Genomic DNA, 25277 nt, shown 5'->3' with positions numbered 1-25277 from the left:
TGGAAAAGAAAAAGATAAAAATTAAAATCTCTATTTTAGAAGTTTACTTATTGATGATGACGTGGTTGCTCAATGAACTAATAAAAGTGTAATTATAAATTCAATGCTATTTCATCAGACAAAGAAACCCAATCACAACTAAAACTTTCAACAGAATGCCCAAAATGTCAACACTGTGAGCAGGATTTTCGACTTGCTTTCCACCAGTTTCACAATGGCGCTGGGTGGGTAGGGATGGGGATGGAAAATTGGGCAGGGTTTTGTACACCAAAACCATAGAATCATAGAATGGTTACAGCACGGAAGGAGGCCATTCAGCCCATCGAGTCCGTGCCGGCTCTCTGCAAGAGCAATCCAGCTAGTCACACTCCCCTGCCCTATCCCAGTAGCCCTGTAAATTTTTTCTCTTCAAGTACTTATCCATTCCCTTTTCAAAGCCACAATTGAATCTGCCTCTGCTACCCGCTCAAGCAGTTCATTCCAGATCATAACTACTCGTTAGGTAAAAAAGTTTTTCCTCATGTCACCTTTGGTTCTTTTGCCAATCACCTTAAATCCATGTCCTCTGGTTCTTGACCCTTCCACCAATGGGAACAGTTTCTCTCTATCTACTCTGTCTAGACCCTTCATGATTTTGAACACCTCTATCAAATCTCCTCTCAACCTTCTCTGCTCTAAGGAGAACAATCCCAGCTTCTCCAGTCTATCCACATAACTGAAATCCCTTATCCCTGGAATCATTCTGGTAAATCTCTTCTGCACCCATAAGTTTATAGCACAGAAGGGAGCTGTCGTGTCTTTGGAAATCCAAAACTAATCCCACTGCCCCGTTCTCTCTCCATAGTCTTGTATCGTCCTCTACTTCAAATATTTATTTAATTCACCCTTAAAAGACACAATGAACTCTGCCTCAACCACCCCATGAGGCAAAGCAGTCCATGCTCTAACAATCCTCTGTGTAAAGAAATTTCTCCTAACCGCTCTCTTTATGATCATTTTAAATTGATGACCTCACTTTACTGACTCCCCAGAGAAAACAGTCCTTCCCTATTCAATCTTATCAAAATTCTTCATAAATTTAAGAACCTCTATTAAATCTCCTCTTAGCTTTCCCTGCTCCAGTGGAAATAGTTGCAGTATCTCAAATCTCTTCTCATAACCATCGTTTCCAACCCCGGCATCATCCTAGTGAATCTAAACAGGATGGCTTTAATCCCTTTTATAATAGGCTCTCAAAATTGCAAGCAGTACTCTAACTGTGTCATTGGCTGTAAAGCACTTTGGATCGTCCTGAGGTCCTCAAAGGTGCTATATAAATGAAAGTTCTTTCTTTTTTACCATTACTTCTTTACTCCTGACAACATCCAGGCTTGGGCTGATAAGTGGCAAGTAACATTCATGCCAGACAAGTGCCAGGCAATGACTATCTCCAACAATGATGTGGAGATGCCGGTGATGGACTGGGGTTGACAATTGTAAACAATTTTACAACACCAAGTTATAGTCCAGCAATTTTATTTTAAATTCACAAGCTTGTGAATTTAAAATAAAATTGCTGGACTATAACTTGGTGTTGTAAAATTGTTTACAATTATCTCCAACAAGAGAGAGTCTAACCACCTCCCCTTGACATTCAACGCCATTACCATTGCTGACTCCCCACCATCAACATCCTGAGGGTCACCATTGACCAGAAACTTAACTGGACCGGCCACATAAATACTGTGGCTACAAGAGCAGGTCAGAGGCTGGGTATTCTGTGGCGAGTGACTCACCTCCTGACTCCCCAAAGCCTTTCCACCATCTACAAGGCACAAGTCAGGAGTGTGATCGAATACTCTCCATTTGCCTGGATGAGTGTAGCTCCAACAACACTCAAGAAGCTCGACACCACCCAGGACAAAGAGGCCCGCTTGATTGGCACTCTATCGACCACTCTAAACATTCGCTGCCTCCACCACCGGCGCACCGTGGCTGCAGTGTGTACCATCCACAGGATGCACTGTAGCAACTCGCCACGGCTTCTTCGACAGCACCTCCCAAACCCGTGACCTCTAGCACCGAGAAGGACAAGGGCAGCAGGCACATGGGAACAACACCACCTGCATGTTCCTCTCCAAGTCACACACCATTACGACTTGGAAATATATCGCCGTTCCTTCATCGTCGCTGGGTCAAAATCCTGGAACTCCCTTCCTAACAGCACTGTGGGAGAACCTTCACCACATGGACTGCAGCGGTTCAAGAAGGTGGCACACCACCACCTTCTCAACGGCAATTAGGGATGGGCAATCAATGCTGGCCATGCCAGCGATGCCCACATCCCATGAACGAATAAAAAATAGGAGACACGATGGGCTCGATTTTGAAAGGGTGCCAGGATCCAGCGGCGGTGGGGGGGTGCAGGGTGGGTGCGGTCAATGAGTGCGCAGCAAACATGAAAAATAACAACTTACTTTCCCTGCACTATCGCAACTCAATTGGTGCCCGTTAATATGGCTTCCGGGTGTGCCGTCTGAAAGCTGCGCAGCAGGCGGACTGCGCACCCGCATGACAGGCAGACAGCTGGAGCGGCTCTACTTAAAGGGCCATTGCTCCAAAGGCTTTTGTTGGAGCAAACACCAAAATACACAATGGAGCAGCACAGAGGCAAGGCTGCTCCAAGATTTAGTGATGCCTCACTTCAGCTGCTACTGACCGGAGTGAGGAGGAGGAGGAAAGTGTTTTACCCTGCTGACCGAAGGAAGTGCCCTGCCTCTGCCACCAAGAAGGCCTAGCTCAAGGTGGCAGAGGAAGTGACCAGCAGCAGCAACATCTCCCGCACCTGGGTCCATTGCAGGAAGCGGTTCAATGACCTAACTAGGTCAGCAAAAGTGAGTAAACTTATTGATTCTCCTGCATTCCGTGGTGCACATCACCTCCCCACCCCCAACTCATGCTACATTGCCAAGACTACTCTATCACATCACTCCTCACACCCACTTAAGACTAATCATCAACTTACCTGCACTTCCTGAGCACTTCCTCACCTCCCCATTTGTCACCCCACCACTACCACTCACCCCAATCCTGATCCAATGTGATTTCTCCGTCTTATACTCACCCTCTGATGCACCTCTTTCACGGTCAGCCTCACCCAAAGCAATGCATTCACCAATTGGTCTCTTCACCATCGCTCACTCACACGTATGTAATTTCTCCCCTTCTAGGAGAAGAGACCGCAAAATGCATGCGAGAGGGCAAGGACCGGAGGGGGGCCACAACAAATAGTGTTCCTCACAGACTCGGAGCAGAAGGCCCTGGAGATCAGCCGCACTCTTGAGTGCCTGTCCGTCAGGGACGCCGAAACTGGCACCCACAAATGTCTGGTGACACAACTTTAAAGTTCATCACACACAACATGAATTGATGTTAACAATGATTGGCATGTTGAACATCTCAGTATGTTCATCGCAACATGACACATCTGTGATGATGCTTAATATTGCCGTCTGTTCTCTTGCAGGTCCTTCAGCAACTGCAGTGGCGGGAGAGGGTGATTCCTCAGAGGAGCTCCCAGCCTCAGAGGGTGCATCGTAACAGCAAAGCGAGCCATCCACCAGCTCAGATGCTCACACCTTGGTGGGTCCTAGTAGTCAGTCAGTTGAGTTGGCACCTGGTGTGTCACCACACACAAGTGAGCACGAGCAGACATTGGTGGCAGGGGCAGCTGTGGAGAGTCCGCGTCGGTGGGGACACTCCTCTCCAGACTCTGCTCAGCTAGACCCTGATGCTGAACCCCAGGGGCCATCCTTTAAAAGGAGAATGATTGAGGGACAGCAGCACATTTGTGAGGTACTGGAACGGGTACCACGCAATCTCTCCACAATAGCCCAGACGATGGAGGAGTCCAACCTCTGCATTAGTGGTATGGTGGCAAAGGTAAGTACGGGAATGTCTGCGATGGAGAGAAGGCTAGCCTCCATTGAGCTTCCAGCACGGCTCACAGATGAGTCCATTCAGGCCCTGATAACGGCTGTTTGGACTCAGGGTGAACAACATTCTGCAGCCTTAAACAGGCAGACAGAAACTTTACGACTTGGCTTCCAATGCATTGTACATGTCCTCCAAATTGTTGTCCAGCAGGGTGGTAGGAGTGATGTGGGCCTAGCGCAGGGGAGGGATGATCGCGAAAGGAGACATGGACGTGGGGATACCACTCAAAGTGCTCCCACTTCTCACCCTTTGCCGCCCTCTCAACCAGTACCTGCAATGCTGCCTCCTGTCCAGGTGGCCGAGTCTGCCCCTGTGCAGGTGGAGCAGTCTTTGGAGGGGCCCTCATGGGCTCCAAAACCCAGAGGGCGTAGGCCGAAAGCATCTAAGCGGTCAGAGCATGAACATGAGCAACCTGCCTACCTCTGCTGCAGCCACAGGGGAAGCACCACATTAACCAGTAGGATGAGAAAGGCTAAGGATTTGTGAGCACGAAGGCAATGCACAAGGGTGTCTAACAGACTGTCATGTTTTTCATTTATATTTGGATTGTGTTATATTCAAATTAAAAGTTATCATTCTTACCACTACTGCCACGTCTTAGCCTTTCTTGACTGGCTTTTGTGATAGTGCTCTTTCATGAGCTTCACAATGAACGGCGACAATCAGTGCCACCCAGTGGGTCACTTTACAGTGGGTGTATGTGTAGTTGCAGGACTGTTTTGTGCAGGGAGGCAGGGGGGAGGCGGCTGGTGTTGGCTCTGTTCTTTCCAGGTGGTGTGAGGACTGGACTCTTCTTATATCAGTGACTCCCTGGCCTCACGAGCAGCCAGGTGAGCAGCTGCTCTGCCCATGGGTTCATCCTCCTCCTCCTCCTCCTCTTCAACGTGGATGACAGATGTGGATGGGGCCTCCTCAAGCGGTACCCCTGTCTGTTTTGCCATGTTGTGCAGGAAACAACATACTACTATAATGCGACTCACTCTCTCTGGTGCATATTGAAGCGCTCCCCCAGATCGAGGCACCAAAATTGCATCTTAAACAGCCGTATCGCATGTTGAATTATAGACCTGTTGGCGATGTGGCAGTCATCTTTTCAACACTGTTGCTCGCTGATGGGGTTCCTCAGAGGGGATATTCCTTGTTTCCGTGGAGCCAACCCTTAAGGGTGTTTGGTGCGTGGAAGAGGGGCGGGATGTTGGATTCCCTCAGAATGAAGGAATCGTGGCAGCTGCCAGGGAATCTGACGCACGAGTGAAGGAATCTTTTGTGGTGGTCACAAATGAGCTGAGCGTTGATGGTGTGATACTTCTTTCTGTTGATGAACAGTCCTAGCTCATGTGGAGGTGCTCGTATTGCTATATGGGTGCAATCGATTGCACCCTGCACCGGTGGGAAGCCAGCCACAGAGTGGAATCCCACTGCCCTCTCTGTCTGGCTGTCCATGGGGAAGTTGACATATTGCCAGGCCCTGCGAAGCAAGCTGTCGGTGACCTGCTTTATGCACTTGTGTGCAGACGACTGAGAGACCCCGGCGATGTTCCCGGTGGCACCTGGAATGATCCGGAGGCAAAGAAATTGAGGGCAGTGGTGACTTTAACAGCGACGGGTAATGAGATGCCGCCAGGCCCAGTTGGGTGCAGCTCGGCATGAAGGAGGCTGCAGATGTCTGCAACCACCTGGCGACTCACTCTCAGCCTCCATATACACTGCACCTCAGAGAGGTCCAGGAAGCTGAGCCTTGGTCTGTAGATCCTGTGGCGAGGGTAGTGCCTCCTGCGACGGCGCTATCTGTGTTGTTGCCCTCTGTGCTCTTGTGCAGGTGCCTGTGATGCAACACTGTGTGGCGGAGCTCCAAGTGGCGGAAGTGCACGCCATGCCTGGCGAGGATGGTGATGTTGCTTGTCCTCGGATGTAGTGGTGAATGCAGCCATTGCGCCCCCCCCCCCCATCCTGATGGTGTCAGTTTGAGGGGATCCGGAAAGTTGGTAAATATGTGTAAACAGAACAATTCTGAGTATAAACCAAGAATTTTCAATCGAAACACAAAGATCTCCCAGCCAAAAAATTGTCTGAGAGAACTGAGTGCACTGCTGCAATAACTCACCTTTTATCCCCATCTGTCAAACAGGCATTTAAATGTCCAACTGACTGCTGCCTGAAACATGTCTCCTATGACATTGAGTGTTTCCCACAACACAGGAAACATGCTAAGGCTGAATGAAAATCGTTCCCCTGCCTCAATCTCCACAAAATTAAGTACTTCAACAAGATCAACAATCTTAAAAACTGATTTAAATATCGTCCCGCCGGCTTTAATTGCCGGCAGGACTTCCGGAATCCTGAAGCGTGCACGCACACAGGTGCGTGCACGCTTCAGGATGCGTCTGTGTGCAACCCAGAAGTCGGCAGGTTGGAGCTGGCTTCCATACCCACTCGGGATTTTCCCGATTTCCGCTGTCCCTCTGTCCCCAACGCATCCGCAAATTCCATTTTAAAATCGGCCCCTATACGTTTGATAAATTAAAGTTCAAGATTAAGAATTTATGGCTTGCTAAAAGTTCCTGAGTATATTTGTTTTACACTTACTAGAAGAGCAGACCTAACTACTATTATTTTTTTATATGGGTCTTTTTGTTGCAATTGTGAATGATCCAATATATGTTTGGGAATTGACTGAAGTCTGTTTTCTGCAATTGGGCATTGGACAACTCTAAGCAATCTAAATTTGATGTAGTGTCTGCGCAGAGGGCTGCAGATGGGAGAGGAGTATTTCCTTAAAATAATCTTAATTGTTCTCCTTCTCCTGTCAGCTGTATCAGATGTCATGAAACATTTATCAAGACCACACAATCTTGTGATTGCCAGACAAATATTTTGGTAAGCAAAAGTTATTCTAAAATTAATTCGTAAGTGTGTTGTACGCTATTGTAACTGATAGAGGTAAAGTTTGCTTCTATGTGTATTTCTGTGTATTCATATAATGCATGAAGTGGTGGATTAGAAACCTACATAATAAGAAAAGTGACATTGTCAGTTATGCACACACACGCATAAATATCTGTGCACAGTAACGTCACCTGCACAAGAGAAATAAGAATTGCAAAAGCTCTTAAATATTTCTATTTTATTTTTGGTTCTATTGCAATATAGTGTGGTTTTTAATTCAGGATATGAATATTTAGAATAATATGCTTAGCTGAAGAACAAACCTGAGAGAAGAACCTATAATAAGTTGAACTAATACTACTATTGCGTCTCTTTCATTCTAGACGGGAGGATTATGCTTTCTTGCTGATCCGAAGCGCTTGATCACCTCAGTTGTTACCAATATTTTCTATGCACAAGTAAGTATAATGAAGCCTAATAAATGGTACCTAAAACAGATGAATACTTAATCTAGGTCTAGCTTCTTTACAATTATTGGAACTGCATACTTATGTATGGGTGACTACTTAATTCATTTAGGAATAATCCAGAAGAAAATATTGTTGATATAGATGAAATTCGGAATGTGTTATCAGGAAGAGCAATTTTATAAATTTAGTAATGAAAATTAGAAAGAAAGATCTTTCTTCAAAGAAAATAACTGTAGAATTTGTAGATAGTGTATTATTTAGCAGCATTGGCAGTGTACTTTCTCAATTTGTAGCTTCCCTACAGTGGAACCTGCTTATAGTGAACACTTGATACAGTGACATGCACTCCATTTTGTAGTATGTATCTTTTTTTAAAAGCCATTGTATCAATTCACTTACATGTATTGCTCCTTTTTTTATTAGTTCATGGGATGTGGGCGTCGCTGGCAAGGCCAGCATTTATTGCCCATCCTTAATTGCCCTTGAGAAGGTGGTGGTGAGCTGCCTTCTTGAACCGCTGCAGTCCGTGTGGTGAAGGTTTCCCCACAGTGCAGTTAGGTAGGGAGTTCCAGAATTTTGACCCAGCGACGATGAAGGAACGGTAATATATTTCCAAGTCGTAATGGCGTGTGACTTGGAGGGGAACGTGCAGGTGGTGGTGTTCCCATTTGCCTGCTGCCCTTGTCCTTCTGAAGTGGTAGAGGTCACGGGTTAGGGAAGTGCTGTCGAAGAAGCCTTGGCGAGTTGCTGAGTGCATCCTGTAGATGGGACACACTGCAGCCACGGAGCATCGGTGGTGGAGGGAGTAAATGTTTAGGATGGTGGATGGGGTGCCAATCAAGGTGCCAATCCTGTGTGATGAAATGACGACCCACTAATAGTAAAAAGTATTATTCCCTTCCATTGTTCAGCCTTCAATGAACAATGGAATATGCCACAAATACCTCATGTGATATTGGAAATTGACATGATTTGCATGCTACTTCTGCCAAACCTGTCTGCTTAGCACACAAAACATTCCAAACACTGTAATGCCATCTGGGCTCAGGACCTGCATCACAACTGAACCAATTTGGAGTCAAGATAAATGTTAATGTTGTGTTCCTGAATTCCATAGTTTAGATTTTCTGCTATTGGCATAGTTTAGACCTGACTGTTCAGTGGCCGATTTTAGGCAGACTCAAATAGCCAGTTTTCTGAGATGGCTTAATTTGCATAGCTTCCGGTGTAGATTTCAATAGGCGCATGAATCACACTAATGTTGGGAGTGGAGAATTGCATTTAAGTGAAATTTAAAGGGAAACCGACAATTAAAATATAGTGTTTGAATAGGGGAACTAAGATTCCAAAACCTTTAGAAAGGCTCAGAAGGCATCTGAATCCACTAACAGCCTTTACCACGGCTGAACGGGAAGGGACTAAGAAATGACAGACAAAAAAAAATGAAAGGAAAGGAAGCCTAAGGAGTATGCTCGAATTTGCAGTTAAGTGATAGAGCAGCCCGGTTCCTGACCCCATGTTTGATGTCTTTTGAAGTGAAGGTGGTGCTGCATGAAGGGCTTGTAAGGAGTATAGCCTTCTGTGCCACTCCACTGCACCATCCTCATACCAGCTGACTGTTACTATCACTGGATGTGCCTGCTCTATTCTTCATAGTAGCTATAGGTCTTGAATGAAATTTAATGCAGAAAGATGTGAACTGATATATTTTGGGAGGAAAAATTAAGGAAAGATGTTAAGACTTTAAAAGGAGCTGAAGATCAGAGACATAGGGGTTCATAGAATCATAGAAAGTTACGGCACAGAAGGAGGCCATTCGGCCCATCATGTCCATGCTGGCTGAAAAAGAGCTATCCAGCTTAATCCCACTTTCCAGCACTTGTTCCACAGCCCTATAGGTTACGGCACTTCACGTACACATTCAAGTACTTTTTAAATGAGTTGAAAGCTTCTGCCTCTACCACCCTTTGAGGCAGTGAGTTCCAGACCCTCACCATCCTCTGGATGAAAACATTTCTCCTCAGCTCCCCTCTAATCCTTTTACCAATTATTTTAAATCTATGCCCCCTGGTCACTGACACCTCTGCTAAGGGAAATCGGTCCTTCCTATCCACTCTATCTAGTCCCATCATAATCTTATGCACCTCAATTAAATCTCCCCTCAGCCTCCTTTGTTCCAAAGAAAACAACGCCAGCCTATCCAATCTTTTCTCATAGCTAAAATTCTCCAGTCCTGGCAACATCCTTGTAAATATCCTCTGTACCCTCTCTAGTGCAATCACATCGTTCCTATAATGATGACCAGAACTGTACGCAGTACTCAAGTTTTATACAGTTGTGGCATAGTCTCCCTGCTCTTATATTCTATGCCTCAATGAATAAAGGAAAGTATCCCGTATGCCTTCTTAACCACCTTATCTACTTGTCCTGCTACCTTCAGGGATCTGTGGTCATGCACTCCAAGGTCCCTCTGTTCCTCTACACCTCTCAGTATCCTCCCATTTATTGTGTACTCCCTTGCCTTGTTTGCCCTCCCCAAATGCATTACCTTACAGTTCCCTGGATTGAATTCCATTTGCCACTTTTCTGCCCACCTGACTAGTCCACTGATATCTTCCTGCAGTCTACAGCTTTCCTCCTCACAATCAACCACACAGCCAATTTTTGTATCATCTGCAAATTTCTTGCTCAAGTCCCCCACACTCAAGTCCAAATTATTAATATATACTACAAAAAGCAAGGGACCTAGTACTGAGCCTTGCAGAACCCTACGTTCAGATAAGCAAATTCTGAGTGGTTTCCATGAGGTCAAAAGGAAAAAACTATTTCTACTGGTCAATGAATTGTTAACCAAGGAACATAAATTTAAGATCACCACCAAATGAACAAAGGACCAGATTAGGGGAATTATTTTTGCACAGAAAGTTGTTAGGATATAGAATGCTACATCAGGAACTGTGATGGAAGCAGAATCCACAATAGCTTTTAAGAAGGAAGTGGATAAATATTTCAAAAAACAATTAAAGGGGTATGGCAAAGGGCAGGAGAATGAAATAAAGTGGATAACCCTTTAAGCACAGGCATGATTAGTTGAATGGCCCTCTTCTGTTGAAAAATTTCTATGATCTGGACGTCCTTGTAGCGGATGGCACAAGTCTGCATCTAGCTCTTTAATGACCTGGAATCTGTGAAGACATGTTCTACATGATCATTGCCAGCTTGCAATGAACAATCCAGGTATGGACAATCTGTGCACAAGCTGTTGGCCAGCATGGCATGCCTTCTTTTATACAATGCTGCTGAAAGCATCGCATACTGCAATACCAGTGCATTAAAGGAAGCTTCCAAAAGTATGGTCAGTCAGACATTCACATACCTTAGTGGTACCATTGACTCTGCTTTCCTAGCTTCTTTTAGAGCCTCCGTATGCATTAATTATGTGCCAAAGCATATAAGGTGTGCTCAACTCTATCTGCAAATGTAGTTTTGCAGCTACCAATGGATAGGTACAGAACACCTTTGTGCAGCCTGACCAGTTAGCATACCTGTGTTGGCCCTTCTACTCTTCCAAATATGACATATTTAGGAGATTATGATTGGGAAAACCATTGGTGCCAGTAATGGCGCTGGAGCAAAAATATTTTTTTTTTACAACAATTGGCACAAATGCTCATGAGGCCCAAAATACCAGCATGAAAAATAAATGAAGAAAATTAGTGAAGATATGGTTGAAATACATCTGACTTTATCGTCTTTTCTATGAGTTTCCATATATCCACTGCTGCCCAGCAACTCTGGACATCCATTTCACATGGATGTGATTTACATCTGTTGTCCTGTATACCAGAACAGAAGAAACGGTGTCCAGGATGTCCCCATCACAAAAATAATACTTAAATAAAGTGCCTGACTGTTTGAGGAAGCTGCTTCTGATCCTACTGGACTCCACCACCTGGATACAATGATGTGATGCAAAGTGGGCGGAGTTCTAGTGGAATAGAATTTCTGCCCATTTTCTACTGTCAGTCACTTGATTTATGCCAGTCGAATGCGCAGCATGCATTGGAAAATCTTGCTCGTGTGTATCATCTTTGCAGGGGTAACGGTGTTACCTGCTTGGTTTGCCACCCATTTGAAAGCATCAGCTATTACATATTTGGTAAGTTTTAGGGAAACATTTTGAGTTCAATGTGAGCTTGTTATCATTAAACAAGTGTTTGAAAACTTTAAACTTTTGTTAAAATATCTAATTGCTTTTACTCCTGTATGAATATTGGTGCTTTTCTCCTTATCTATTTTAAGATTCAATATTTGTTGTTGGAATTGCTGCTGCCTCTGGAGCCACTGCCGAAGCCTCTTTAGCTGGTTCTCGACACTAGCAAAGGCAGCAACACTATTTCTCACAATGTTGTCACTAAGTTTAAAATTTTGTGTTGTATTGCTATTTTACTTTTTCCTTCTTGTAGGGATATTTCGCAATAAACAACTTCAGCATGCAAAATTGTAATATTAAATGTCTACAAATCTAAAAAGAATGTCATTGTGTGTATACAGTGTTAGTGTGTAATATAAAATCTGATTTAAGAGCTTTATTTAAAGATATTGAAACAACTTTGGACATTACTTGGTAATTAAAAATTACACAGATGTATTTGCTTAGAAATTGTGAAGCAATAATTCTAAGTAGCTACTAAGACTATTTCCTCATCTTTGCAGGGGTTAACGGTGTTATCTGCTTGGTTTGCCACCCATTTGAAAGCATCAGCTATTACATGTTTGGTAAGTTTTAGGGAAACATTTTGAGTTTAATGTGAGCTTGTTATCATTAAACAAGTGTTTGAAATCTTTAAACTTTTGTTTAAAAAAAAGTAATTGAGATGGACACCTTTAAAATTAATTCTGACAGAGTAGAAGCTAATCTGCAATCTAGGAATTATTGCTTTCAATATTAGCTTGTGAATGCTTTGTATAACATTCCTCAGTTTGCTATTTTGACAGGGACATTAATATATTGAAATAAACTGGTTAAAATAGCAGATAAAAGAATGTCATAAAAGGCATTAAGTGCTCAAACACTAACATCACAAACAGTAAATGCTAAACTTGCATCTTATTTACTGAGTCATTAATTAGTCTTATGAAGTAAGAGGAATTTTATTATTAAATTGGATATATTAATTATGCTCCACCTTTATTAGCAAATTCACTACTTTAGTTCAATTTTTTTTATTTTCAGAGATTTGCAAATATTACTGCTTGCCAGGCCCTAGGGAATATGTGTGTCATGACCATGAATTCGATAAATTTGGCAACAGCATCTAATGATGCGTGTAGACTTCATCAAACCATATTTAAGAAAACTTTAAACCTTGGAATTACCCATTCAATATCCTCTTGGTAAGTTATAAAAACTTGGTGTTGACTGACAACAATTTGAATTTCCTTCATGAGCAACCAGTGTTTTCATATTTTGATCATCAGGTAAAATGATATGTTAAAACAAGTGTTTTTTTCTTGGGGCTCAGCATGAGAAATTATCTGCTCTTTTTTAGACACTAGTGTAATATTAGATGAGAATACTGATGTTAGCACTGCCAGTGGGACAAACCTATTTTTACATACTGTCACTTGGTGACATAATCCACAGGCATGAGGGTCAGCGTTCACATGTACACTGCTGATATCTAGCTCTACCTCTCCACCACTTCTCTCCATGCTGTCAGATTGCTTCTCTGACATCAAGTCCTGGATGAATCACAACTTCCATCAGCTGAACATCGGGAAGAACAAAGACCTTGGGCTCAATTTTAACATTGAAAAACGGGTGGGGGGGCGGGGGCGCATTGAAAATTGCTACCATTTCAGACCCGCCCCCAACCGACCTCCAACGCGCCCATTTCCCGTTTTCACCGGGGCGGGCAACCAACCCACTCCCAGAAGACGGGTCGGGCCTTAAAACCTTTAAAGGAGGCTTCGGCCTCCATTTTTCTGGGCTTCCCGATTTCAACCCCTGGGGGCCGGGATTCCCAGGCCTACTGTTTTATGCCTCGTGGAAGGAGGTGAGAAGGCCCGAGACTAACAGATAGGTGCCTAGGAAGGCACGGCTTGTGGGCCCAGAGGAGCAGGATTGCTTCCCCCAGGCCCAACAAGCCTACCTGCACCGACCCCCCCCACAACGATCGCGGACACCCAACCCCCGATCACAGACCCCCAACCCGAATCCTCCCCTCATCTCCGATCCTCCCACCCCCGACTCCTGATCCTCCCCCCCACTCCGATCCTCCGATCCCTGACCCCAATCCTCCCCCCTCAACCCTGATCCTCCCACCCACCCCAGACCCCTGATCCTCCCCTCCCCACTCCAATCCCCGACCCGATCCTCCGATCCCCAATTCAACTGCACACTCTGATCCTCCAATCCCCGACACCGATCCTCCCCCCACTCCGAACCTCCGACCCCTGACCCCCAATCCTCCCCCCCACTCTGATCCCCGACCCCAATCTTCCCCCCAACCCCAACCCCGATCCTCCGTCCCACTCCCGACCCCCAATCCTCTCCCCCGATCCTCCCCCCCCCCCCCACTCTGATCCTCCGACCCCCGACTCCCAATCCTCCCCCTCCCGACTCCATCCCCCAACCCCCGATCCTCCGCCTCAACGATTGCGGACCACAAAGATGACTCCCGATCCTGACATCCACCCCGTGACTGACCCCCGATCCCATCCCCATGACTCATGACTCCTGTGCCATCCTATGCCCACCCATGCCCCCTGTGCCCACCCATGCCCCCCATTCATACAAACAAATACTTACCTGCAGACTTACCTGAATTCGTCCTCTCCCTGGTTAGTCTCCTGTCCGTCTGAAACCGACAAAAAAAATAAAAGACTTCCTTACGTCAAAATCGTAAGGATGTCCAGGAATCCCATACTAATGAGCTTCCCGGCCTCAATTTTAACCCCCGCCCCCTTCCTGGCTCATTTTTAAAATTGAGCCCCATATCTTCAGACCCCACTGCAATCTCTGCATACTTGCCACTGACTCTATCCCCTTCTTCAGCCACTCTCTCAGGCTGAACCAGACCATTCGCAGTCTTGGTGTCCTGTTTAAACCTGAACTGAGCTTAAATCCCACATCTTCTCCATGATCAAAACTATTAATTTCCACCACTGCAGCATGGCCGGCCTCTGTTCTCACTTCAGTCCCTCCACTGCTGAAATCCATGTACGTGCTTTTGTTACCTCCTTACTTGTTTAACATTTTCCTTTGTTGGCCTCCCAGCCACCTCCCTTCATAAACTCTAACTTGTTCAAAACCCTATTGCAAATATCCTGTCCCAAACAATGATCGATTCACCCATCACCCCATGTTGCTGATCTGTATTGGCTCACCATCCCCAAATGCATTAAGTTCAAAATCATGTCCTTATCAATAAATCCCTACATAGTTTTGCCCAACCATTGGTCACATTTCCTTAGTACTGCACTGTGTTATCAGCCTAGATTATGGACCTGATATTAGGAGGGAGGTGGGTTGGCAGCGGGGGGTTGACAGGGCGCGTGGGTAACGCGGCCAGTGAATTCGGGGTGCTCCGCACGTGATCGCAGCCTAATTGAAGGTACTTACACGTGCTTCCGGGTTTCCCGGTTCCAGACCTGCGCAGCGGGCGCACTGCGCATCCGCATCACAGGCTGTCAGCGGGAGGAGCCCTATTTAAAAGGGCAGTCCTCCAATGCTCCTCCTGCAGCAAATAACTAAATTTGGACTCCTCACTCCAGGTGCTGCTCGATGGGGTGAGGAGGAGGAGGGAAATTCTGTTCCCATCTGATGGGAGGAGGTGGCCTCCCTCCGCCACCAAGAAGGCCTGACTGGAGGTGGCCGAGGATGTTAGCAGCAGCGACAATGTGTGCCGAACCTGGGTCCAGTGCAGGAAGGGCTTTAATGACCTAACCAAGTCAGCCAAAGCGAGTATACTTACGCATTCTCCGTCTTCCACATCACCTCTACCACCACACAACTCCTTCTGCACTGCCATCACAATGCTCTCGCATCACTCCTCACATCCACTCAACCATCATCCTCACCTTGCCTGCACTTCCTCACCGCCCCAGTTCCCATTCGAACACTACCACGCAACCCAATCCTCATACAATCTCATGGCTATGTCTCAAACGCACCCTCCCATGCATCTCCCTCACGGTCACCCCCACCCCCACCCACACCAATGCATGCAACGGGTCACCATGCAACCATCACTCAATCACACCTCTCTGTGTTTTGCCTTGATAGGAGAAGAGATGCCAGAATGTCAGGGGGAGGGCATGGACCAGAGGGGGCCCGCCACACCAGGTGGTCTTAACAGACGAGGAGCAGCAGGCATTGGAAGTAAGCCGGACGCTGGAGTGCCTGTCCGTGGCGGACGCCGAGACTGGGATTGCACAAGCGGCTGGTGACAGAAAGCTAACACTCAGCATTCATGATAGCGAATGATCTTAGCATCACTTGGCACCTGCAGCACCTCAACATCTGTCCACATGCTTAATATTGCTTTCTGTTCTCTTGCAGGGCCATCTGCGACCGCCGTGACTGCAGAAGGCGATTCCTCAGAGGACCTGCCGGCCTCTGAGGGTGCATCATCACATCTGAGTCAGCCATCCACCAGCGCAGATACACACACCTTGGTGGGTCCCCGTCCTCATTTAGTTGGGCTTGCACGTGGTGAGTCACCACGCACATGTGAGCACGAGCAGACCCTGGTGGCGGGGCAGCCGTGGAGAGTCCGCGTTGGTGGGAGCACTCTTCTCCAGGCTCTGCTCAGCTGGACCCAGATGCTGAACCCTGGGGGCCAGCATGAAAAGGAGAGTCATCGAGGGCCAGCAGCACATTGCCAAGGTACTGGAACAGTTGCCACGCGCACTCTCCACAATCGCGCAGAGGATGGAGGAGTCCAACTCCTGCATGAGTGGAATGGTGGCACAGGTAGAGGAGGGTATCTCGAGATAGTGTCACAGGGCCGTGAAGGCATCTCTGAGATAGTGTAGCGGGTAGGTGCGGGAATGTCTGCGATGGAGGAAGGGCTAGCCTCCATCGAGCTTCAAGCACGGCTCAACAATGAGTCCATTCAGGCCCTGACAACGGCCATTCGGATTCAGGGTGAGCAACATTCTGCCGCATTAAACAGGCTGACAGATACCTTAAAACTGGCCTTCCAAGGCTTCACACAAGTCCTCCAAACTGTCGTCCAGCAGAGTGGAAGGAGTGATGTGGGCCTGGGCCAGGAGAGGGATGATGGTGAAAGTGTCATGGAAGTAGGGACGCCACTCAAAGCACTCCCATGTCTCACCCGTTGCCCTCCGCAATGCTTCCCTCTCTCCAGGTGGCCGAGTCTGCCCCTGCACAGGTGCAGGTGGAGCAGTCTTTGGCGGGGCCCTCACGGGTACCGAAACCCAGAGGGCATCCGCGCAAAGCATCTTATCGGTCAGGGCATGGACAAGAGCAACCTGCCACTGACTCTGCTGAAGCCACAGTGGTTGCACCACGTAGGGGTTCCCGTAAACGCACGGCTAAGGTTTTGTGAGCACAAAGGGGATGCACAAGGGTGTATGACGGAATGTCATGTTTTTCATTTAGTTTTGTTAGTTTTGCCAACCACATTAAATTTTGTTATCGCCACTACTGCCACGTTTTTGCAGATCTTGTCTGGCTTGTGCAATAATTCCCTTTCCTGAGGATCACCATGAAGACCCACACCTGATGCCACCCATTGTGTCACTGCAGAGTGGGTGTAGGTGTATTTGCAGGGCTCTTTTGTGCATACGACTGAGAGACGCCGGCGACGTACCCGGTGGCACCCTGGAAGGATCCGGAGGAGAAATTGTTGAGGGCAGTGCTGACTTTGACAGCGACAGGTAAGAAGATGGTGCTCGGGCCAGCCGGGAGCAGCTCGGCATGAAGGAGGCTGCAGATGTCCACGACTACATGTCGAGTGACTCTGAGCCTCCATGTGCACTGCTCCTCAGGGAGGCCCAGGAAGCTGAGCCTCGGTCTGTAGACCCTGTGGCGAAGGTAGTGCCTTCTGCGACACATCTCTCTCTGCGGTTGCCCTCCCTCCTGCTGTGCAGGTGGATGTGTCACAGCACTGTGTTGTGGAGCTCCACGTGTCAGAGGTGGACGGCGTGGCTGGCGAGGCTGTTCGTCCTCTGAGGAGGTCATAACTGCAGCTATGGCGGCCCCCATCTGGAAGATGTACGTTTGAGGGGGTCCGCAAGGTAGGTAAATGTGTCTGCACACCGGGGTTGAGGTTGCAAGTTGGTGATTTTTTATGTTAGGAGGAGGGTAGTGAAGGCCAAACTTTGTCCAGAGTGACAGAGTGGCTTCCTGTAATGAGTGAGGGTCTCCCCCCACACCTGTCAAATGGACCTTTGCAGCTGCCACAGGCCAGTGGCTGCAACACGTCTGTTTCAACTTGGAGTGTTTCCCGCAGTACGGGAAACACGCTCAGTTTGGATGAAAATCCCACCTCTCCTAAAATATCCTCCAAATCAGGTCTCCTAACGACCTGAACTATCAAATTAATTGATTTAAGTGGGATCCCGCTGGCTTTAATTTCCGGCAGGAGTCTCGCATGCGGGGGCTGCGCGCGCATCTAAGCGCTTCATTGGGGAACCCGGACGTGGGCGGGTTGGGGCCGGGCTCAGGACCCGCCCCAGGAATCCCCAATTTTCGGAGCCCCCCCTGCCACGAACGCACCCGCTCGGCCATCCTAAAATCGACCCCTATGTGTTTAGATTCGTCGTGGAGCTTGAACCCACCACCTTCAGATGACAATGCTAACAACTGTGCCAAGTTGACACATTAACGTATGACTCACTTTAGGAACATTGAGGACTGCACATGGTACGCTTTGTGCTACGAGCAATTTGTTTTATTTGTTTATACGTAAACATATTACAACAATACAGTTATCAATACAGTTATCAGAAAGATAACATAAATCGAACTTTCAGAATTGCATTTGCACAGCTGGAATGATTAATTAATAGAACATTACAAAAATGTAACTTCTGTAGTCAAATTCGAGAACCAAGTGCAATATTAATTAGTAAGTTGAAAGAATGAAAGAACTTGTAAATATACAGTGCCTTGCATGTCCTTGGGATGTCCCAAAGCGCTTCACAACCAATAAGTTACTTTGTTCAGCTATGGCTTGAACACCTACTTTTATACCTCTGTAACAGAACTGAGATAACAACAGGTCATTGTTCATTCCTAATTTGCATTGCTTTCTTTTTCAAATATCTGGTCGTCTGGCACAATTGATTGAGTTCTGAGAGAACAAAAAATTTGAATCCTTTTCAACTTTAGTTCCATTATATTCTTTAAAACATTTAGTTTAATTGCCATTGAGTCTTTAGTTTCTACCAATAAGTTTATCAATTTTGCCAGAAAATATTGACTCAGTCCCAAAGAAGGTGGTAAAGTAGGTGAGCTGTGCTAGTGCCTTTTGAGCAAGTGCACATCACCAAAAGAGGTGGTGTTAGCTAATGCCTACGACAGTAGCACTAATCCTGACAACAAGATGAATACTTGCCTGCAGGTACAATTATTTTTTTAATTGCAGTGGGTTAAGTAGCTCAACCACTCACCCCTGCCCTGTACAGGAAAGCAACAAGTTTTTTTACTGTCATGGGAAAGAGTGCAGGAAGTCATAGGCAAGCAGGATGGGCAGATGCAGAAAAATGTAAAGTAATACTGTTTGGAAGTAGAAATAGGGAAAGCAAATGCACTTAAATAGTAAGACTTTTAAATGGAGCAGAGGAACATTGGAGTACATATACACAGGTCGTTAAAGGCAATAAGTAGATAAGGCTATAAAAAATGCAAACTCAATCCTTGTTTTGTATCTAGAGGCATAAAATGTAAAACAATGAGGTAATGTTGAACTATCGTCTACAATTTTGGGCACCCCATTATAGGAAGGAAATAAAAGCAATGGAAAATATGACGCACAGATTCACCAGAATGTTACCAGGGATGAGAGTTACAGTTATGAAGATGGATTTGAGAAGTTAAAGTTATTTTAATTCAAAGCTGAGAAATTATTGGGGAACCTGATAGCATTTTTCAAGATTATGAAAGTGTGTATTAAGATAAATAGTGAAAGATTGTTTCCGCTGGTTGGTGAGACAATAATGAGAGGCACAAATTTAATAAGGAATTAACATAGAAACATACAAAATAGGAGCAAGAGTAGGCCATTCGGCCCTTCAGGCCTGCTCCGCCATTCAAAATGATCATGGTTGATCGTCCAACTCAGTACCTTGTTCCTGCTTTTTCCTCATATCCCTTGATCCCTTTAGCATTAAGAAATATATCTATCTCCTTGAATACATCTAATGACTTGGCCTCCACTGCCTTCTGTGGTAGAGAATTCCACAGGTTCACCACCATCTGAGTGAAGAAATTTCTCCTCATCTCGGTTCTAAACGGCATACCCCGTATCCTAAGACTATGACCCCTGATTCTGGACTCTCCAGCCATCGGGAACATCCTCCCTGCATCTAGTCTGTCTAGCCCTGTTAGAATTTTATATGTTTCGATGAGATCACCTCTCATTCTTCTAAACTCTAGTGAATATAGGCCTAGTCGACCCAATCTCTCCTCATACGTCAGTCCTGCCATCCCAGGAATCAGTCTGGTAAACCTTTGTTGCACTCCCTCCATGGCAAGGACATCCTTCCTCAGATAAGGAGACCAAAACTGCACACAATATTCCAGATGTGGTCTCACCAAGGCCCTGTATTACTGCAGTAAGACATCCCTGCTCCTGTACTCAAATCCTCTTGCAATGAAGGCCAACATTTAAAGAAGGCATATGGGATACTTGCCTTTATTAGCCGAGGCATAGAATATAAGAGCAAGGAGGTTATGATGGAGCTGTATAAAACACTGGTTAGGCCACAGCTGGAGTACTGTGTGCAGTTCTGGTCGCCACACTACAGGAAGGATGTGATCGTTTTGGAGAGGGTGCAGAGGAGATTCACCAGGATGTTACCAGGGCTGGAGCGCTTCAGCTATGAAGAGAGACTGGGAAGATTGGGTTTGTTTTCCTTGGAGCAGAGGAGGCTGAGGGGGGACGTGATTGAGGTGTACAAAATTATGAGGGGCATAGATAGGATGGATACTAAGGAGCTTTTTCCCTTCGTTGAGGGTTCTATAACAAGGGGGCATAGATTCAAGGTAAAAGGCGGGAGGTTTAGAGGGGATTTGAGAAAGAACTTTTTCACCCAGAGGGTGGTTGGAGTCTGGAACTCACTGCCTGAGAGGGTTGTGGAGGCAGGAACCCTCACAACATTCAAGAAGCATTTGGATGAGCACTTGAAATGCCATAGCATACAAGGCTACGGACCAAATGCTGGAATATGGGATTAGATTAGACTGGGCTTGATGGCCGGCGCGGACACGATGGGCCGAAGGGCCTCTATCCGTGCTGTATAACTCTATGACTCTATACCATTCGCCTTCCTAACTGCTTGCTGCACCTGAGTGCTCGCTTTCGGCGACTGGTGTACAAGGACACCCAGGTCTCGTTGCACCCCCCCCCCTCCCAATCTATCACCATTCAGATAATAATCTGCCTTTCTGTTTTTACAACCAAAGTGGATAACTTCACATTTATCCACGTTATACTGCATCTGCCATGTTCTTGCCCACTCACCCAACTTGTCTAAATCACATTGGAACCTCTTTGCAACCTCCTCACAGCTCACATTCCACCTCAGCTTTGTGTCATCTGCAAACTTGGAAATGTTACATTTAGTTCCCTCATCCAAATCATTGATATATATTGTGAATAGCTGGGGCCCAAGCACTGATCCCTGCGGTACCCTACTAGTTACAGCCTGCCACCTGGAAAAAGACCCATTTATTCCTACTCTCTGTTTCCTGTCTGTCAACTAATTCTCAATCCATGTACTTTAATTTTGCACACTAACGTCTTGTGTGGGACCTTATCAAAAGCCTTCTGAAAATCTAAGTACACCACATCCACTGGTTCTCCCCTATCTATTCTACTAGTTACCTCCTCAAAAAACTCCAGTACATTTGTTAAGCATGATTTCCCTTTCATAAACCCATACTGACTTTGTCCAATCCCGTTAATGACCTCCAAGTGTTCTGTTATCACATCTTTTATAGTAGACTCTCGCATTTCCCCCACTACTGATGTTAGGCTAACTGGTCTGTAATTCCCTGTTTTTTTTCTCCCTCATTTTTTAAACAGTGGGGTTACATTTGCCACCCTCCAATCTGTCGGAACTGTTCCAGAGTCTATAGAATTTTGGAAGATGATCACCAATGTATCCACTATTTCCAGGGCCACTTCCTTTAGTACTCTGGGATGCACATTATCAGGCCCTGGGGATTTGTCAGCCTTTAGCCCCATTAATTTCCCTAGCACTATTTTTTTACTCATACTGGTTTCTATCAGTTCCTCCATCTCACTAGACCCTTGGTTCCCTAACATTTCTCGGAGGTTATTTGTGTCCTCCTTTGTGAAGGCAGAACCAAAGTATGTGTTTAATTGTTCTGCCATTTCTTTGTTCCCCATTATAATTTCTCCATTTCTGACTGTAAGGGACCTACATTGGTCTTCACTAATCTTTTTCTCTTGACATATTTATAGAAGCTTTTACAGTCAGTTTTTATGTTCCCTGCTAGTTTACTCTCATACTCTATTTTTCCCCTCTTAATCAATCTCTTTGTCCTCCTTTGCTGAATTCTAAACTGCTCCCAATCCTCAGGCTTGCCGCTTTTTCTGGCAATTTTATATGTCTCCACTTTGGATCTAATACTATCCCTAATTTCTTTTGTAAGCCATGGTTGAGCTACCTTTCCTTTTTTATTTTTGTGCCAGACAGGAATGAGTAATTGTTGTAATTCCTGCACACGTTCTTTAAATATTAGCCATTGCCTATCCACCATCATCCCTTTTAGTAAAGTTCCCCAGTCTATCTTAGCCAACTCGCACCTCATACTTTCGTAACTTCCTTTATTTAGATTAGGACCCGAGTTTTGGATTCAACTACTTCACTCTCCATCTTAATGTGGAATTCTATCATGTTATGGTCGCTCTTCCCTAAGGGACCCCGCACAACAAGATTGTTATTTAATCCTTTCTCATTGCATTAACATTAAAGATGTTAGAAAAAAATGTCTTTACACAGAGAGTGATTAGAATTTGGAATTCTCTGCCAGGAACCTCTGTTAACGTGGAGTCCATATATTATTATAAAAGAGAATTAGATAGTTGCTTCAAAAAAATGAATATTAAAGAGTATGGGGAGCCAGCAGGAAAGTGGAATTAAATCAGATGGCTAGTTTGGAGAAAACATTAGTGCAGAATAACCTGTTTTTAAGCTGTAACATTTTATGATTCCTATGCTTATGGATTGTTGCATGGTGGGCAGAAAACAGAAAAAAAAATTCTACCTCTGATTCCTCCACAGCGCCTTTAGAGAGGAGGAACAAAGGGAAAGCATAGTTTTTCTCCTTATATTATGTACCATTCTCTGTGTACCATCCCAGGCGTGCATATGCCAATTGGACTGAGAGAAGCCCCATTTTTCCCTACTTTTGTCTGTTAGCAAATGGCCATTGTTACAATTTGAGTTTTTTTGAAGTCCAGTATTACAGCAGTTCCTATGATTGGATCTTATCATTCATGATTTGGAAGGTTTATTTTTTTCATAGCCTGCCGTTGCAGATCATATGGCTAACAATTACCGTAATTGCAATAAACTGCATACTTGAATTTACATTCAACACAGTTCAGATCTTGTACAGCTAACAGTTACCACTATACTTATTTAAAGCACCACATTTATTTAATGAAGCATCTGAGTTGGGCTAGTACTGCAGAGCACAAGGCTGTGTTCACATACATGCATCAAAAGACCATCGGAGAATTAACTGCATTTTCAGCTCTTTACCAGCAGAAATGTAATAGTCCCTTGTAATAAAGCTGAGTACTGACACAATGAAATGGAAACACTTTGTCAAAACACTGACTTCCTCTTGCTCAAACTTGGCTGTTGTTTGAGTGAGATCATCTGTAAGTCCTATCATTCAGAGGAGGTATTCTGCAAAGTCTTCCAGCACTTAAGTCATATTTCACTTTTATTTGCACTTTTATAATAGATTAACAGATGAAACAACTTCTTTAACTTATGGATGACAAAAGAGATAGAGAGTAAGATGAAGCAGAAAAAAGGGGCATGTGACAGATGTCACGTTGATAACACAAGTGAGAACCAGGCTGAATATAGAAAGTTCAGAGGGGGCGTGAAAAGGGAAATAAGAAGGGCAATGAGGGAGATTGAGAATAGACTGGCGGCAAACATAAAAGGGAATCCAAAAGTCTTCTATAAGCATGTAAACAGTAACGGGTAGTAAGAGGAGGGGTGGGGCCAATCAGGGACCAAAAAGGAGATCTACTCATGGAGGCAGAGGGCATGGTCGAGGTACTAAATGAGTATTTTGCATCTGTCTTTACCAACAAAGAAGATGCTGCCAGAATCTCAGTAAAGGAAGATGTAGTTGAGATATTGGATGGGCTAATAATTGATAAGGAGGAAGTACTTGAAAGGTTAGCTGTACTTAAAGTAGATAAGTCACCCAGTCCGGTTAGGATGCATCTTAGGGTGCTGAGGGAAGTAGGTGTAGAAATTGCGGAGGTACTGGCCATAATCTTCCAAACATCCTTTGATATGGGGGTGGTGCCAGAGAACTGGAGAATTGTAAATGTTACACCCTTGTTCAAAAAAGGGTGTAAGGATAAACCCAGCAACTATAGGTCAGTCAATTTAACCTCAGTGGTGAGGAAACTTTTAGAAACAATAATCCAGGACAGAATTAGCAGTCACTTGGACAAGTGTGGATTGATTAGGGAAAGCCAGCACGGATTTGTTAAAGGCAAATCGTGTTTAATTAACTTAAGAGTTTTTTGATGAGGTAACAGAGAGGGTCAATGAGGGCAATGCGGTTGATGTGTATATGAACTTTCGAAAGGCGTTTGACAAAGTGCTGCATAATAGGCTTGTTATCAAGATTGAAGCCCATGGAATAAAGGGCCCAGTAGCAGCGTGGATACAAAATTGGCTAAGTAACAGGAAGCAGAGAGTAGTGGTGAACGGTTGTTTTTCGGATTGGAGGGAGGTGTACAGTGGTGTTCCCCAGGGCTCGGTACTAGGAACACTGCTTTTCTTGATATATATTAATGACTTGGACTTGGGTATACAGGGCACAATTTCCAAATTTGCAGATGACACAAAACCTGGAAGGATAGTAAACAGTGAGGAGGATAGTGATTGACTTCAAGAGGATAGAGACAGGCTGGTGGAATGGGCGGACACGTGGCAGATGAAATTTAACGCAGAAAAATGCGAAGTGATACATTTCGGTCGGAAGAATGAGGGGAGGCAATATAAACCAGAGGGCACAATTCTAAAAGGGGTACAGGGACAGAGAGATCTGGGGGTATATCTGCACAAATCGTTGAAAGTAGCGGGGCAGGTTGAGAAAGTGGTTAAAAAAGCCTACGGGATCCTGGGCTTTATAAATAGAGGCATAGGGCCCGATTTTACCAGAGGTGCGGGTTCTCAGCGGGTGGTCAGTTGGGCTCGTGAAAAACGCGCCGTCCGAATTGAGTGCGTTGCGCGCGCGATCGCGGATCTTAGCATCACATGGCATATGCCGCACCGCCACATTTGGTCACATGCCTGATATTGCCCTCTGTTGTCTTGCAGGGCCGTCTGCGATCGACGTTTCCGTTGAGGGCGATTTCTCAGAGGACATGCCCGTCTCTGAGGGTGCATCGTCACACATGAGCCTTGCATCCACCAGCGCAGATACACACACCTCGGTGGGACCCCCCTCAGTTAGTTGGA

The 25277-nt window shown here is 45.5% G+C and overlaps 1 protein-coding gene across 1 annotated transcript in view; it reads left to right on the top strand.

Moving 5' to 3' along the window:
- tmem67 (transmembrane protein 67) overlaps nt 1-25277 on the top strand; it is a 219944-nt gene that overhangs the window by 38932 nt on the left and 155735 nt on the right. Inside the window, exons 5-8 of the mRNA XM_067979343.1 lie at nt 6786-6852; nt 7245-7319; nt 12048-12110; nt 12568-12728. Of these exons, the coding sequence (XP_067835444.1) occupies nt 6786-6852; nt 7245-7319; nt 12048-12110; nt 12568-12728 (366 nt within the window). The remainder of the gene's footprint in view (nt 1-6785; nt 6853-7244; nt 7320-12047; nt 12111-12567; nt 12729-25277) is intronic.

This window comes from Heptranchias perlo, chromosome 3 (assembly GCF_035084215.1).
Source record: "Heptranchias perlo isolate sHepPer1 chromosome 3, sHepPer1.hap1, whole genome shotgun sequence".
In the NCBI taxonomy this organism is placed as follows: Eukaryota; Metazoa; Chordata; class Chondrichthyes; order Hexanchiformes; family Hexanchidae; genus Heptranchias; species Heptranchias perlo.
The sequence above is the reverse complement of the archived record's forward strand: the minus strand, read 5'-3'. Positions and strand labels throughout refer to the sequence as shown.